The following is an 18,135-nucleotide window of genomic DNA, read 5'->3' as shown; positions in this document are numbered from 1 at the left end:
GGTAGTTTCACATTGCTGCATAATGGTTAGATCTTTAATCCTTCGTGATTAATGAGATAAAAGGTCTCCGAGCACTGTGTACTAATTAAGTTGGATTCACTTAGAGATTCATAAATTGTTTATATGAGGCAACGACGTGGAAACTGCGAAAAAGTTAATTGAAATGTTAAATTCATATTTTTTGCTTACATGGATCTAGCGAGGAGGAGGAGGAAGAAGTGGATGAAGATGGAAGGTGAGAATAATACATATACATGTATATCTAATAAGAAGGAAGTGGCAGAGGAGATAATTGATAGAATAACGTTAGACCAAGTCAAAGCATTGAGTATTTATTGAAAACTGATTGCTATTTACAAACGTATTAAATGTACGTGTTGTGACATTTATACAGGGGGTAGCCGCGTACTATAGTCGATATGTCGCCGATAACAATAGATAACTGATCGACTGCAGCGAGAGCAGTCGGCTTATTTACAAGTCATTTCGCCGTTTATATTTGCACGCGCAGATTGGCAGTGCCGTTTCACGCCTGGATCAACTATTTATTTGCCTAAACCGACAAGGAGCGCGCAGTGCATCCGCTGATTCCCTGCCTCGCCTTCTACTCCCCGCGTGCGTCTTTGCGTGAGTAAATCGCAAGAGCGATAGGTGATAGGATTGAGAGAGAGAGAGAGAGAGAGAGAGAGAGAGAGAGAGAGAGAGAGAGAGTGGGGGAAGGGAGAAAGGAGGGGGGGGGGAGACGAAAAAATACGGCAGTATTTCGCAACGATATTAAATTCCATCGGCAAACTGGAATCCCCGTATCGTATTTTGACTTTTGTTTGTGACGCTCCGGTGCAAAAAAAGCTCGTTCGCGAGAAACTACTGCGGGTGGGAAATGGCGAGGGCTAAAAGGGAAGGAGATGGAAGAAGGACCGGAGAGGAGGAAAAACAATCTCGCGAAACACGAAACGTCGCGGGGACTACCGGTAGGAAGCAGATCGTTTTATCTTTGGGAAGAAAAACGGTCTGAGCAAAGAAGGCTCTAATGAAAAGAGACGTCGGATAAAATTCCTAGCAGAACGCTCAGCGATTTCCTATTCTTGGTTCGCGCGCCATATAAGCCACACTGCGAGCTCCACCTCTCTTTTCTCTCATTGAAGCGACACAAACCTTTCTCGCCGCGAGCCTCTTAAATAAATTCGACAGACTTTTAATCTAGCTTGCGGACAGCTACACTCGGCGTTTTGTAATTACAAATTGTACAAAGAATCTTATGCCTAAAGGTCAGCAATTAGCTTTGAGTCGGGTTCGCCCCTCCCACCTCCTCTCTCTCTCTCTCTCTCTCTCTCTCTCTCTCTCTCTCTCTCTCTCTCTGAAAATATCTTGGCCGAGCATTTTCCAACCAAGGATGCTGCACCGAGCTGGGGACACCGGTAAATTAAAAGTTTCTGCCAAGAACTTTCGTTTACTATGAAATCTGAGAGGCGGTTTGGTTAAATATCGAAGCGCGAAGCTCCCGACTTCAAAGCTTTGCGGAACCCTTTTTATAAAGTACATGGCTACCGCTAAAGTGAAAACAGCTAGTTTATAAACTGGCTTTAATATATTAGTCAACAATGATAGTTGAACGTAGACAGCCCTTTAAAAGCAGCTCGCACATGCTGCGGAATTTTTCATGAAGAAAGGAACGACATGGCTTCACTACAATTCAGTGAATTATTAACCGAGTTGGGGAGCGAAGTATAAAATCGATATGTTCAAAGATGATATGCTTACTATTGACAATCAAATTTTTGCAAAGTCGTTTAAAATGAATTCCTTAGATCGAACGATGTATTTTGCACTTGATGCGTGAAGGTTTCGAAGATTACAAAATTTCACACTTATACAGCTTCGGAGCTACATATCCTTAAGAGCTAGACATAATAATCATTTTACAGTTCTTGCATGGAAGAAAGAAACATATCGATATTTCAGCTTTTCATACGCAATTTCAACAAATTCCAAATCTAATTATGTACATCCAATTCGGCATTTTTTTGCTTAGAGAGAATTTGGTTCTTGCATTTTGGGTCAAGAAAAAAACCTTGCCCAAAAATATTTGCACTGATTCATTCATAAATATATATATAATATATGTTGTCAATAAATTAAAATCACATCGAACAATATTCGATATACATTTAATTATCTAGTACACGGCAGTAATTTTTAACTTCGTCTTAAGGTTATGTATAATTAATAACGTCGTGTTATAGATTTTTTTTCTGTAAAAATTAAATATCGCCATTTCATGAATAAAACAAAAAATTATCGGTTTCCCTCGACGATACAATAATCAAGCGTTGAAACAATATTCTAAAGTTGTAATCTTACGAGTTATCCGATAACATTCTTTACACCCTATATATCAATTATAATGCAACTTCTAGTGGTATTGTCATACATTTATGCACTTTTCGTAAGCGCACCTGAAGCTTATTTACGATTCTTACAAAAAATCAAGAGAGCCGTTAAATCATATCGTCATTGTTGATTCAGAAATGCACGGTTTTCTTAAATCGCTTCTATTCGCGTATAATATAATTTCACTTTGCTTCAAAAAATTGTTTCCTCAATTGCCATTCAAATTTACAACATCGACATTTATCAATAAATTAGCACGCACTTATACATAAATACAATGATATATCCCAGGGTATACAGGCCAAACAAATTTAAACTACGACCAAAGATATATTCGTGCTTCGACGATCGATTGTAAAATGATAGGCATTCGCATCAAATAGAATCTTCAAATTAGCAGATATTAAATCATTTCAACAAATGGTATATCATTAAAGCTTTGATGAAAATCACTCAAATTTGATTCTTCAAAGTAAATCTATGGCTAGAAATTTCGACGAGTTATAAATAACTTGGTTGAAGGTTTCATAGAGCGTGCTGACTTTTGAAAGTAAATAGCGCGAATGAACGTAAAATCGCGTTGTATCGCAGTGGCTATCATAAGCTTATTTGCTAACAGCATCCATTTTAGAACAGTATACACGAGATTAATCGCATGCTCTTATTCGTTAGCTGTACGTCCGAATGATCCATGTTCCGTGTCGAGTACCGCTGTGATCGAATATTCATCAGCATATTTTGATCGCACGAGCGAAAATGCAATGCTCAAACTGGTGATCGTATTTTCGGATTACCACTATAAACATTAAACGTAAAATACTCTCCTGCTTTATTACTCATTTGACAAAATAACAGTGCTCGTCCAACGCGAACCTTGGCTTTTGGCTCTCGCGCGCCTCGTCTCTCTCTTATAAACCCATGATCGATGAAAATTGTATTAATTAACGAAGCCAATACTAGTTAATAGGATTCATTTAATAGTATATCATTTTGGTTTAAGGGTAGCATTTTGCGAGGAGTGTCCGTCCAATTTAATCAATTATCGTTCGGATCCGTTAACGAAACCAATTATTAATCCACCGAGTCAAGTATACGTACATACATATATAGTATTGGCTGACGTTAATAGTTGATGATCGAAGCGTGTTTGCGTCGATTCGATGAAAGTGTCGCAGTGTTAGCGATATATTCCTTTAAGTGTAAATAATGGTGGCAGCGCTTTCGATCGGACACAAACGCGCAACGCAGTGTCACGTATCACTGATCGCCATAAGAGAAACAAGGAAAAGAGCCAATAGCTTACAGCCATGGGCCATACTGCGTCTGTGTGTGTGTGTGTGTGTGCAAGAGGTAGCCTCGTGGAGGTTAACGAAGCGCGGGATAAAAAATATCCCAGTGCGCGCAGGTCGAGCCTACAAAAGCCATTCGCGTTCGATGAAAATACCGTGGACGATCAACGGTCGTCCAGTCACATTTCTCATTGGTCGTCCAAGCTCCGGCCGAAGGTTAACGAAGGCGCGATGGAAAAGAGCAGTCATTGATGTTTCACGATCAACGCTGGGATCTCATAATTCTCACTCACCGATGAGGCCAGTTTTGCCACGAGGGATAACGAAAGTTGAGGCTAGGCATCCAGCTCGGTCATCGAGGGGTAATTCCACCAGTTCCCATTGAGCTCTCCGATCATTGAAAGCCGGATCAGATCCCAGCCTTCCAATTCTCTGTATCAAGTGTCATTGCTGTTGGCTGGCTTGTAGCCCAAATTCTTCCGCTGGAGGAACAGGTGGATCTCCCGGAAGTTCGGTCGGTCCACGTCGTTCCTCTGCCAGCACTCGCACATCAGATCGTAAATTTCCTTCGGACAGTTCTTTGGTAACGGCAGAATCATCTGGACGAAGAGAAAAAATTTGTGAGATTTTGCAGATTGCGACGAAAGAACCTGCAGCAGCCTGCAGCGATGGTGAACGTTCGGCGGAGATAGTTAAAAGAAAGTGTGCTAGGTGTAGGAGTGTAAGGCGCGATTTTCTTTCGTTCCTCGTGAAAAATTCCAATTTGCAGTGTTAGGGAATTGCAAGGGCTATTTTTGTAGGACCAACGGTGCCTTTTTATTTCTTGCCGGATTGAAATATAAAATTTACAATGCGCCGGTGCTAATTGGTGTGCAAAAAGGTGCAATTTCGAGATGATCGCGGTGAAAAGGGGATGCGGATGAAATAAAAATGCGAGAGGAGGCTTGTGCGCGTAGGAAGGTAATTGGCGATTCAAAAATATGGAATGAATGGGTTCGCGGAAAAGTGGCGAAAGGTTTTATAAGGTACTTAAAGCAAAGCGCTTATTACCATTATTACTTGAATTACGGGAGCCACAATGAGCTGAAAACGTTGAAGGATCGATCGAAGAGACAGTCTTTTACTTACCCTCCTTTCATCTTCCTGGTAAAAGTACGTAGCATTTTCGACTATTCGATGATCCGGAAGATCCTCGAATGGCTGCTCCCGGGCAAAAGTCAAAATTTCCCATAACGTCACTGCGAAAGCCCATACGTCACTCTTCGAGGTGTGCTTGCCCTGAAAAGGATTATCGCATCTTCGTAAGTTACGAGTAAAGTTTTATACATATGGAAGGAATCATAGTTCTATTGATAAATCGTTGCTCCAATCAAACAAAAGGCAACGCAATTAATCGAGGATGAAGGTCTATAATTCTCGGATGATTATTTAGGGAATGGAAAGGACATCGCTTCATTAATGTGGTACACAGTAACAAAGGTCGGATAAATGATGGGTAATAATAAAACATTAACGATGCAGTCAATTTCAAACAACCATGCCAGCTAGTTTCCAAACGTTTTACGATGGACCCACCGTTACACCGAATTAGCATTTTGCTATCAATTTCCCAAAGCCATGATCATTCGTAGGGCGCCAGCCCAAACTTTTCCATGTCATTTTGTTGTTTCAACAAAAGAAAAAAAAAATCTCTAACTTATTTTCCATACATTGCCATTAATTATTATTAGTAAATAATCTATGTAAAACAGAATACATAATTCCCTTTACGAGAGAAAGTTGCGAGGTGAAATTTAAAGTTTTATACTTGGCAAAGGTAAGCCAGGAATGGGGTTGTTAAAACTTTTTCTCACTGGAGCGTCGTATTTTTTGTTTACGTTACAAAAGAAGTAAATAGATAAATGGCACGGGGAGAACTCTTGAATGGGTATACGAAATGGAAAGCAATGGCGTTAAGAGAGTGGGGGAAAAAAGGTGGCAAAGGGTGGGGAGGATCTGCACAGGCTTGGGCAGAGAATTTTTGCATCGCTCGAAATTCAACGGGGATTCCCCGGTGAGTTTGGCGGTTCGTTCGTCGATTTTCGTTATTGAACGCTCGTCATCGAACAACGAGAAAGCTTCAATTCGCTAATGCCCCGCCACCGCAGACAGAGCTCTCCCTTCATTGACCCTTCTCAACTTCCCGCAAGCCCCGTCGCTCCCGGCCCTTTCCACCTGCAGGACGTTTTCGTGGTTTTGCGGATCAGTCACTCGATTTCCGCTATAAAACGGGATTAAAAAAATGATAAGCTTCCGTCCCGGGCGAAAAAAAAGAGGCTGAAAATAGTGAAATAAAAAAATAAGGTAAATTAAAAATTCCACTCTCCGTGAATCAGCAGGTGATATAGATTTAAGTAAAAGCATCCGTCGATGATGTTTGGACAGGACGCAATATCGTGAAATTAAATGAAAATGATTGAATAATGGATTAAACGGGATTTCCCTGACCAATAAAACGTTGTATAAAAAGATAAAAGACCTCTAGATGCAATGTGAAAAAACATCAAGCGCACCTCAAAGCGAATTTCATGGTGACCAGAATAAAATTTCCCATCTCGCCAATGAAATCTAATCGATTTTTCCTGCGGAACTCAATTTTTAGTTTTTATTTCTCCCCTCGTCCCCCCACCCCTACCTCTCTCTCTCTCCCTCTCTTTATTTTCATCACGAATCCAACCAATTTATCTCGCGCGTGCTTGCGTCCGTAATATGGTACACCGTATACAGCTCTCACCGAGCTGGAATATAATGTAACAACAATATTTTCACACATGGATTTGCCGTTGAATAATAAATAATGGACGAGTGGGTATAACACTTAGTAGGAAGTGGAGCTATATTTTCATTGGCTTACCATGAGCATGGCTTCCCATGACATCCACCTGATGGGAAGGGGTTGTCTCCCCTCGATCCGGAAATAATCACTGGCATACGCGTTTCTGCCAGGACCCAAATCCGATATCTTTATACCATGCCCGCGGCTAACCAGGCAATTTCTAGAACAAACAGAAGATTTACATTGAATCACAAAAATTAATTAAACGCTATTCTACTAATTTGGACAGAAGTAGCTTTCAGTGGGCTTTTCAGGGTATAACGCGGGAAAAAGCGTAAAATGATGAAACGAGCGATTAAGGCGGATCGTACGGGAAGCTTGTCGGTCAGTGGTATAATATTTGCTCTGGAAAACAAATTTCTTTCTAGAATAAATCATTTGCTGAGAAATTCGCCCACGCCTCGCGTTATTGTCGACTCTCGAAGGGTGTATACACTATATAGTATATATAATTAAGGTTTATGATTAGAGTTAATAATTGGAACACGTGGGTCGCGCGCCCACGCGTTTAATGGATAGCCATATTGGCCGTTGGGAGCGCAAGAGTTTCCAAAACAACGCGCGGAGGGTCTGGCAAAAGATGGGGGAACGATAAAACAATCGACTGCTGCAATAAAGCTCCCTCCGAGCCCTCCCATTCGACCCGGGGTGGTGTGGTGTAGGTAGCAGCTCCCGTGGAAAGCCCAGGGGCTCCTATAATGCGCAAGACATTTCACTTATATTTCGTCCAGTGTCAAAGAGAATGGGAGTTATTGCTAATGCATGACCCCACTTAACTCCACTTGGACTAACCATCAATTCTGTCACGCTTTATGGCTGTAGCGTGGAAAATTATCGAAGACTCTCTCGCATTGCACGATATCGTTCCATGATACTTTCGACAATAATCGGACTCGCCCACGGTTAAAATTCATGGACAAGGAAATTTTAATAACGTACAAGAGCTAAATTTCTGTCAGACAGGGCGAGTAGTCTGCCTCTGCAAATTGAATGTAAAGTAAAAAGGAAGATTATTTGCTTCCGGGAAGCGTTGAATTTTTATGAAAATTATCGAGGGGCATGAGATGCATCCACATAAATGATGCAGAGTGAAAAGCTCTTCTGGGTCGAATATGTTAATGCCTGGTCAATTATTCCGTGGAATTCCGTAGCAAACCGTGCGGCTTACCTTGTGGCTAGGTCCCGATGTACAAAGTCCATTTCCTCGAGATACTTCATGCCGGATGCTATTTGCGTGGCCATGTAAACCAGCGTGCCGAAGCTGAAACACACGAAGAACAGCTTCGTGAAGTTTGCTGGGAGAAACTGTGGATACGGAAAGTCGTTTGCATTGGGTAAAGCCGCAAATGGCGGAGACTCAACGGCCGGGAGAGGGTGAAAACTCTTGCCTGTGAAAAAAGAACCTTCCATTCGCATTCGTCATCGTAAAAGCCCCTTCTTCTTCTTCTTCTTCTTCTCTTTCTCTTCTTCTTCTCCGCGTCCACCTCTTCCACCTCCTTCTTCCCTCTTTTTCTCCTACATTTACCTCCTTTTTTCCTTCGCGCGTGTGTGTGCGTCTGTGCAACGCCATCGCCACGAGTACATTTACGACTTTCACATATAAAAGGCGTTTATGTTGGTGCCATTTTGCCGAGGGTGCGCATATGTTTACTCGCGATATCGTTATTTGTTTCTATTTTCTCCACCTAAAAGACACTAGGGAGCCCTCCATTCCATTCATGTAATTTGCAGTAAATCTACGTATTTATTGAAACATAAAACTTTTATTCCCACGCATACTCTTTCACACGAATAAAATTACGTTAAATCTTTCGATATTTGTGTTTTGACGTTTGTATTATTAGAGTTTGTCGTATTTGTCATCCTTCGTGGCAGCAGCGAGTACTTTTCTTCTTTTTAATAAAATATAAGTAAAGCAGAGGAGCGTTTTTGCAAATTTGCTCGGCCAATATTTTGTCTTCAACTGGAAGGTCCTGTTCTTCTAAGATTTGTCAGATTAATCAATCAAAGAAGAATTTAAACTTGGGTAAATTCAAGAACATTTTTATTCCCTATTGTCATTTTTCATCAGTATTTTTGCTGCTTTTATGCTAAGCCCAAATACAACCTGGTGTGATGGCAATTATTACTTGTCAATTTGTATAATGAAAAATTTACGAAACTGAAAGGTCATTCTGCTAATAGAAATGGTATTTTTCACCATGTATTGAGTTTTTGCTTAAAACGATGCTAGACTTTACAATTTGAAACTCTTTTTATATTTATACCGAATGTCTAAGTAATAAGTTTAAAATAAGATGAAGGATCCGAATTTTAAAAATAAAAATTATATGTAGAAATTTTTGTCCAAAAGATTAAACGACATTAGTTAATTTGAAGCTGTAGGTTCTCGTAACGGTATAGATTCTAGCCGGGACACAAGTTTGTTTATCCCTCGACACCAGTTTCTTCTTAAACACTGTTTGCAGTCGCGAGAACAAATCCAATATTCAGATTGGTAGAATAACGACGCTTTTGCCCGTGCCGCTTTCCACTTGGCCGACTGAAATCGTTTCCCGACAACGTCGCAAATGAAGCGTTAAGATTCGCGAGTTGCTGCAACAGCCAGCTTGGAAAATTTGTACATGCTTCACTTTGTATCAACTGCACAACTCTCGTCTTGCACTTGATTGAGATTTAATTAAATCAAACGCGGAACGAATCAATAAGTTAAAAGTTATTGGAAGAATTTTATATTGTTGAGAATAAAAAAGATGTGTGCATTGTTGTTAAGGATAAATCGTGTGGAATATCGAGATATGGATAACACGATAAAGTAGAGTGTCTATGGTACTAATAGGAATAGAGGAAATCTCGATAATCGTGAAAGAGCGTATATATATATACACACACTATACATATAGAGGTGAGAAGAGAAAAAGCAGGACAGCCTCAAGGAGGATAAAGGACCGAAACTCGTGGACTCGTTCCCCTTTGACGAGAACTCGCGGTGCGAAAATTGAAAGTGTACGGGGAAAACACGGTCCATTGACACCTGTCACTTGCATCGATGATCCTCTATATCGTTCACCTCTCATTTTCAGCCGATTTCTCGGATTCCTTTGGAAACGCCCTCTCGCACGCTAGTTTTCACGCGCATCCTATGACGATTCGAGTGACGTCAGCTGCAATAATCGAGATATATATCGGAAAATAAGTAGGCTTTGGCTCCGAAGAATCTCCTCCATCAATTCGTTAAAATTTCATCCGTTATTATACACCCTTTCTCTCGCAACGTACAAATTAATTGATAACGAAACACAGTTTGGCTTCACCTATATTTTTTATTAATTGTCGTTTACTGCTAATAACAGGAAACTAAATTGAAATCGCGACAGCATATGTTTCGGAGTGCGGTGACACCTATTGTGAAAAAAATATGTGATAGTAAAATATTATCGAAAAAAACTGAAGCACTTGCTGTGGACAGACGAAAACAATTTTTAGAAATAAATTGAATAAATCGATGACTAGCTATCATCAGGATGAATTAAAAGTTTAGAATAAATTATTTACAAAAGTATATATGGAAATGAGTATATATAACACGGTATAGGAAAAAGACAATTGAAAGAATTGACAGAGTGAAAGGAGAAATTGAAGGGTTAAAAAGGTGAGAAAAGGGAGAATTTAACCAGAAATTTTATATTATGGAATGTTGACTTTTTTACATTATGATAATATAGATTTATAATTTATCGTGTAAAAAAAAAAGGAAGCGCAATAAAAGACTAAGGTCTAACGATTACCTGAGAGTCTTGGCAGTGTGCACAGTAGAAGTTTCAGCGATATGGCTCTGAAGATATTGATTTAAATCCCCGTGCTCGCCGTTTTCCAATACGATGCACATGGGATCGTCCTCGAGGCTGGCACCGAGTAGCCGTGCGACATTCCGATCAGAAAGTCGTGCCAGTCTTTTCGCCTCCTGCTGAAATTCTATCCTGAAATGCATAGGGCACCCGGAGGTAATATCTTTATAGACGGCGAGCCACTGAATACGAATATAGGAATACCGGAAGTGACGCAGCCACCCTCTGGCATGGTTTGTTGTCTCGCGGGAAAGCCTGCCCGAGTCCCGACATTTCCAGCGGGAAGCTCGAATATGGCGAGGTGCGCGGAAAATTCAATGTACCGTTTTCTTCCAGCCACACACGTTTATCCTTTCACTTTCCTCTATCGCGGAAGACCCTAAAAAACTTTACAACTATTCATACGCCTCGCTCGCTCCTCCATTCATCTCTGAGATGCGAAGTTTTTATTGTCGAGGAATAATTTCGCATCGTTCCTTTAAACGTTAGGAAAGATAACAAATTTGCGACAGGTAGTTTTCAGCGCCGGACGTGTATTCAATTTTTCAAATCATCTTACGTCCTTTAATATCCTTATCCACGAGTTTCCCGTTATTAATGATGGTGAAGCTGGGTCAGAGATCGATGACAATGGCTGGCAAATAAAAGAAATTCTTTGTCTCCGGGTCTTTCACAGGAAAAATCGTGCTCCTGGAAGCGGAATATAATAAAGCCAATAGAACCCTCGACTGCAGTGGCGAAATATGTGCAGCTCCGTTGCCGGCAGCACTGCCGAAAAAGTGTACCTATCCGTGAAGTGGGATTTATTGACACGGTGAAAAATTTATTTCCTTTTTTCGTCGTTTCCCTCGACCAGCACGCCATGCCTCATAAAAAGAAGAATAAAGATCGTCCTGCGAACATAGTTGCACTTCCCCCTTTTCAATGTATTCTTTCTACAGCTATATGGTAACTGGAATCCTTCGAGAAATACCACGTTTCCCCGACAGGCTACGATTTTTCTGCACGCTGCAAAAACAACCTACCTTTATCTGAGAAAATTAGCTCTTCCTATCCCTCCGCGTTTTTCACACTCACACACACACACACACACACATACAATTTAACTATTTTTATCAAAACCTTTGTTTCTCGATTCGGAGATTTCGTCCGTGATACGAAGAAGGGCCAGGGCGAGTGATGTGTGATTAATAGGAACTTGCATTGTCTATATCATCTATATATTAATGAGAGGAAAAAAATAAATTATCGATTATATCCAGCGGTCAATTCAATTACACGCTAATCGGCGATTGTTGAAATCCCTTCTGAATTATCGTGTCGCGGGAACTTAATGCGCGCGGCGTGTCATTATGTTCAAAATCACTTTGCGTTGCATTATCGAGTTACTGCGTGAGTGCGCCTCTCTGTAATCGATGATTGGCATAATTTTCTAACCCACCTTGGATATCTTCCACACTTTCAGTTCTCTATCCGTCGCGTTAGCTCATTATGGAAATTCGCAGCAGCTCCGCGGTGTTGTCTGCCATTAATTTTCCAATTTATCAGTCCACGTCAAATCTTCGCGCAAATAAAACATCTCAGATTTAATTGGCAATTCCCTACGTCACTTCCGGACAGTTTAATCGGAGGAATCGAGCGATTTCGTACCTGAGAACGTTGGAGGATCCCGGTTTCAAGGATTTCACGATGACGAGGTCACTGCTGGTGTTCCTGAAGACATCGTCGTATCCGGGAAACCTGTCGACCTCGCAGAGGTGAACGTCACCGAAGTATCCACACCCGAGATTCTCGACGATGTTGAGCCTCTCCCTGGGGAAGTCCAGGACGCATTCGACCGCATCGTCCTCTTCCTCGGTGAGCATATCCTCGGGACTGTAACTGGTCAAACTGCTGGAAGCCTTCGCGCTCATTGGTTGCGGTGTGCTCGCCGCTGGGGATGGTGGAAGCGGTGGCAGCGGACTCTGCGAAATCCACAATTGCGTATGAGCCTCGAACACAAGTTCTTGCAAGAAACTCCAGCCAAATTCCTAATCACCCTGGTGCAGCGATCCGTCAGCGCGGGCACCCGAGAAGGAACGCGCGGAGAAATTTGCCCTTTGCGTCGTGGAATTACTAATTTAATTCGTAATTAACGCGAGGCGAGCTTAATCACTCGGGATTGGAATGGAGACGTGGTGCACGCTACAAGTAGATTGGCTCATTTTTCAGGAGACAATGGACACTGACAATATGCATGTAAGCTGCGAGAAGTTGAGTAATCAATAACCACCACGCCCTCGACATTATCGCTTAGTAATTCATGCATGCCTACGAATGATGTTTTCTTTGGACGTCTAGCATTAGTTATGATTGATAGTGTTTCGGTGTTGCGTTGTTTTTAACCCATTAATCCTCATAATTCACTTGGCTGAAGTAGTTCTAGACCCCGCATAGTATATTGTGTACATTAAACTAGACTCATAACACGAGCGACGAGTATGGTCGCCTGATTAATCCAGATGCGAAAGAACGCGAGGAAATTAATGTCTTCGCGCGCGTGAACGCGATACGCGAGCACCGGTTGCCAAATAAATTCTTCAAGTTCGAGCTTTCAACCGCGCGAAAAAATCTCGATAGCATTCGACTGTTTATTAGAGAGGTTTACTATGTATATAAATATATATATATATATATATATGTACGTCTATTCGAGTATCGTCCGATACACGCGAGAGGCTCGCAAGGATCGTAGACCCAATTTATCGGGAATATTCATTTTATACATTTTGTCATGGAGCTTCTTTACGCGCCTTTCGGATTGAAACTGTTTTTCATGGGATTCCAAGGACTCTGGGAGATTCAGGCTGGTCACTATATATATGTATGTATATGGGATATCACGATGAGGGTGAAATTGATGTTTGACGCGCTCTGGATAGGACTAATCGACACGGATCGCATGTCTGTCGTACATTTTTGAGACTCACCTTGCAGATCTCCGTACTGGCGTAATACTTTTCCGGAGGCGGCGGAATCGGGGGTGGATTAGATGGATATTCCTCGGCTGGTGAAATTGGCCTAGCAAGATTGATCGCCGTGTTAAGCAAGAGTGGAATGACTGGCTGAGCCTCTGTGATACCTGCCACCCGATACCCAGAACAGGAGAAAAGATTTTTGTCACCGAATTGGATGGTTTTGTCAAGGATCGTCATAGTGAAACACAACGGACAGTTTCCTTAATCTAGTTAAAGGGATGAAATCACAGCTGAATTCATTGATCCATCATTCATCGAATTTCAGAAATCCCTGGAATTATCTAGTCTCGCGTTATGAACTGTGTTTATATATCGAAACTGGCTTATCGTATTAAATTAAATAGCGAATTGAACAGAGCCGATGCAATCCCCAAGTGAAATTTAAGAACGTCGGAGCTTCAATAGTGCGACTAATTAAGTCGAATTATTCCGATTGTTAAAGATGGTTTAAATCATGGTAAATTTGAATTATCGCGTGAATTTATGAAAGACTTTATTTTCAATTCGCGAAGCAACGTTTGGATCATTTTGCAAATGTAGGGCAAGCAGGATTTGCTTGGGAAAACATATTCGATGAAGCATAGCATTCAACACGACTAAGTATTTACATTGATCGGAGTTATGGTAAACCAACATAGTCAATGGCTGGTATAATATCTCTCTCTCACTCTATTTCCTACCCTCTCGCTTTCTTCACCAACAGAATACTATACAATTCCTACAGCACAAACACGATAAAGAAGCATGAATACCTAGTTGTTTGTACATTTCGTTCCCAATGCTTCCATATTTCTCCAGATTGAGAGTTTTCTTCAATTTTACGTCAGTTTACCATTGCGTCTGCTAGATTTCTTTTTTCTTCCTTCGAAGCAAAACTTCCTTGGTTTCTTTTAGTACATAGATTTGATTGAATTTAATTTTTCATCTCGGGACTCGAATCCATCCGTTGGCACGTGCCGTTTGATTTAAACGACGAACCGGAGATTAGGTTAGAAAAACTGTGGGGAAGGGTAGCAGAAAAGATGTAGTTGGTTAATTTGGATGGAGGTTTTTTGGCTGAGAGAAAGCGAGTGGATAGGAGCAAAGGGGGACTCTCCGTAGTAGGTGTGTTTCGAGAGGGGTTAGAAGTCGATCTTTAATGGGAGAAGGATGGAGTTTAAAGAGGGACTTAGGGAGGCGGGGTGGGGGTGTTATTCTGACAGAATTCGAAGGGTCTCGAAGCCACAGGCCGTATCGCCGTGGATAGTTTCGGCGCTCGTGCTGCAAACTGTAACGAGCAGGTCTCGCAACGGTTAGCCGAGCTTCCAATCCTCGTTTCGCACATCCAGCCATGACGTAGTTGGAATACTCAGCCAACTATTTCGTTGCGTCGCACTTGGCGAACCTGCAGGACACATCATGTCCAACAGGAGCCCCTACACTCTGATTGTTCACCAATTGTTCGACGCCCTTAAACGCTCTCTCTCTCTCTCTCTTCCCACACCTATATTCTCGATCGTTTGCCAACAAACTGCAAAACTCCCGCGACGTGTGTGCCAAAATCAATCTAACGTCTAAACAAGACCTGCACGATAATATATATATATATATAGAATTTTCCAAAAGATTTTTATCGTTCGGTAAATATTTCGGTAATACAAATTTGCGGTATTTGACGAGCTAATGAATTAATGAAGCTGATTCAATTTGAGTACAACGAGTTTATCGAGCTTTCTAATCCAATGAATTTACCTGAATCCATTCACAAACAGATGTGTGGGTTAATAATTACATTTAAATGTATAATTTCACGCATAAGACAATGAATAGTTTACATAATTGCTGTAATTACAGGTAGGTACTGCGGGATTGATTGCTGTATTTATTTATAAATGTATATATATATAACGATGTATGTTTTCAGAGTGATAAAGTGGATTTGTACGAGCGTGCGAAAGCGAAAGAGGAAAGTTTGAGGTGTAGTGTGTGTGTTGGGTAGTGTTCGAAGTTATAGTATAGAGTGAAAAAATATTAGGGACTTACCGTTGAAATCAGAAGTGGTTTTGTGCAGCTGTGGCGTAGTGGTGGTGTAGCTATGATGATACTGAGTTGGCAAAGGGGGGCAAATTGGTCCCTTGTCCTCGGTGTCCTCCCGTACCGAGACCTGAAGCCGAATATCGAGCGTTATCGTTAATGCACTTGACATTTATGCACAAGCCGCGCGTGCATGCAGCCCGATAAAAGCGATACGCTACCAAACTACCCATTCCCCCTGCTCTACAAACCCCCTTCCCCAATCTCCCCACCTAGGCATATATTTATATTAGATGAAAAACTGAAAAATTAATTCCTACTGGACAAAGTTTGCTTCTTCGATCGTGCATGAATTTTCAATCAAATTCCGTAAATTTTGGACCCACCATGGGAGGATCTACGTTACCAAATTTATATTAGACTGTTTGCATTAGAAATATAGTCTAAATGTGTGGTTAAGTGTATTTTCGACATTTTAGGGTACTACAGGTACATGTACCGTATCCTAGCAGCTAGTGAATGGCACACTTCGGAATATTCATAGCCGATGAAACAGAGACACAACACGATCTCTCCTGCATGTACTATATACATGCACTATGGTTATGATATTGCTGGTTATAGCCAAAGCGAGTACACGAGTCCACTTGGATTGTGTGTCCCATATCTGCGAAATGGCTGCTGTCAAATTGATGCGCTTATCGATTTGGTTTATGTCGGCATTAAGGCTATGTTTAATCAGAAACTTTTGAGAGACGATGCAAACGCTCCTGTGCCTATGAAACATTCATTCTGCTATATATATATATATATATATAGTTCCTGACGAAAGATGTCTGTTATAGCATCGCTGTATAGTTCAATTTACTCCATTTCTTGTCGTTTCTTTCTTAAAGGACAATAATTTACTGGCGTATATTTACTCCGCACAAAAGTATTGGCACGTTGGTTATTCTACACTTTTACAGGCATATATTATACGGTTGGCACACCTGCAGCTCTCCTTCTCAGAATATTCATAGCCGATAAAACGACCGCCCATAACGCGAGCTGTGTACTGCGCTATATATACGCTGGATATATTATACAATATACGTCAAACGGAATAGCTGGCCTACTTTCACGATACACTTTGTCATTGTGTCTTTTCAATTAACCCTCCGATTCGTTTAAAAAAAAAAAAAAAAAAAAAAAAAAAATTTACCTCGCACGTCAAGCGCATCCATCGATTAACAGAACATCGTCACTTTCGTCGAAGAAGAAAATCGACAATTTTATCAGCTGCCGGTGAATGATCGCTGACAGTTTTAATTGTTTCGACAGTTTGAGAATAATTTGATGAGATTCTCGTCGATCGAGCGATTGGACGAGTGGAGTTATGTTCGCATAACTTGGACCGAGTTACATCATTGGAATGTTACCGGTATGTAGGGGGAAGAGACCGAAATATGTACATATGGAGTAAACCAATTTCTCAGCTACAGCGAGAGAGCAGCGATGGTTTGTGAAATTTGCGACGTGGAATTTCTCAAGGTGGACGTTTCTCATTACAGAAACGACCAACTCGAGAACTACTTAGACTGGGAAACTTGAAAACGTAATGTTGCCGATTCCACGCCATCGAATCAACGAGGTCCATCCAGCTAAAAATCGCTAAATGGAAATTTCACTGGCGACGTGGAAAAGCTGATTGAAAATTCAAGTAGATTTCAGCTTTATTTATTCACCGTCAGATAAAAGCTGACCAGGCGTGACTAAGAGTAATTAAATCGAAGGGTATATCGACAAATATTAATTAACCACCATATAAATTACATATCAAGTGCAGCAAATTCAGACTTCAGACAAATTTATATATACAGATATATATTTATAAGTTTCACGGTGCTGGTGAAATTAAATACATCCGACGAGAGAGTGGCACTCGAAATGTGTTTGGTGATTTTGACTCTCTCCAAGGAAAGAGGGAGGTGATATCGGAGAAACTTTATAAGCAAATTTCCCATAGAGACCGCTGTTCATTTTTGTTACCAAGAAACGTAAATCGAGAGAAACTTTTCTTCAGTTTCACGCAAATAAGCAAATATTGTCCCATATACGAAACGCGCCAATCCGTAAATTCTCCCTCTAATTTCCATAAACAAATAGCACCAGCTTAAATTTAATCCATAAATTCCACGATCGGATTTTAAATTTCGCATCAAACATGCCAAATCAACCGTACTGCATAACTTGAAATCATTTTCCATTCATTTCATCCCGTATTCGTACATTAAATCGATTTTATTGTTTTATTCTATATACACTTTTCTTTTGTTATATTTATTGAATTATTTCTGCATTAAGCGAATCTCTTTCCCGAAGGCGCTCGCAGTTCCGTATACGTATTATTATTTCTAGAAAATAAAAAGCGAAGCTTTCAGCTCATTATCCAGCTTGTTATGGCATTTTGCATTAAAATAATGGCTCGTAAGCTTCGCACGGAGCTATTTTACATTATTAGACGGGCACATTCACGGACATTAGCCATTACTCGCGTTTCGAACGAGTTAAAGCGGCCGATATCTGTATCCTTTAGCGACCCGAGCGCAATGCGAAAATATGCAAGTTGCTCTAAATACATGACCACGCTTGCCGTATACAGATCGCTGCCAATTATTTTCACGCAGGGAGCCCTGGTAATTTGCTTCGATCATTACTTG

The 18,135-nt window shown here is 40.9% G+C and overlaps 1 protein-coding gene across 3 annotated transcripts in view; it reads right to left on the bottom strand.

Annotated features, from left to right (window-relative positions):
- Positions 1-342: 342 nt before the first annotated feature.
- Ddr (discoidin domain-containing receptor 2) overlaps positions 343-18,135 on the bottom strand; it is a 126,330-nt gene continuing 108,537 nt past the window's right edge. For all 3 annotated transcript variants that reach the window (XM_066736403.1, XM_066736402.1, XM_066736404.1), the window contains 8 exons: positions 15,443-15,563; positions 13,373-13,524; positions 12,054-12,367; positions 10,344-10,535; positions 7,724-7,816; positions 6,574-6,715; positions 4,809-4,958; positions 343-4,279 (listed from right to left, as the gene is read on the bottom strand). In XM_066736403.1, the coding sequence (XP_066592500.1) occupies positions 4,118-4,279; positions 4,809-4,958; positions 6,574-6,715; positions 7,724-7,816; positions 10,344-10,535; positions 12,054-12,367; positions 13,373-13,524; positions 15,443-15,563 (1,326 nt within the window). In that variant the 3' untranslated portion in view covers positions 343-4,117. The remainder of the gene's footprint in view (positions 4,280-4,808; positions 4,959-6,573; positions 6,716-7,723; positions 7,817-10,343; positions 10,536-12,053; positions 12,368-13,372; positions 13,525-15,442; positions 15,564-18,135) is intronic.

Source organism: Prorops nasuta, unplaced genomic scaffold (assembly GCF_024137725.1).
Source record: "Prorops nasuta isolate Cenicafe-Biocafe unplaced genomic scaffold, Cenicafe_Pnas_1.2 PNAS00015, whole genome shotgun sequence".
Taxonomy (NCBI): domain Eukaryota; kingdom Metazoa; phylum Arthropoda; class Insecta; order Hymenoptera; family Bethylidae; genus Prorops; species Prorops nasuta.
This window is presented reverse-complemented; position numbering and strand designations above follow the sequence as displayed.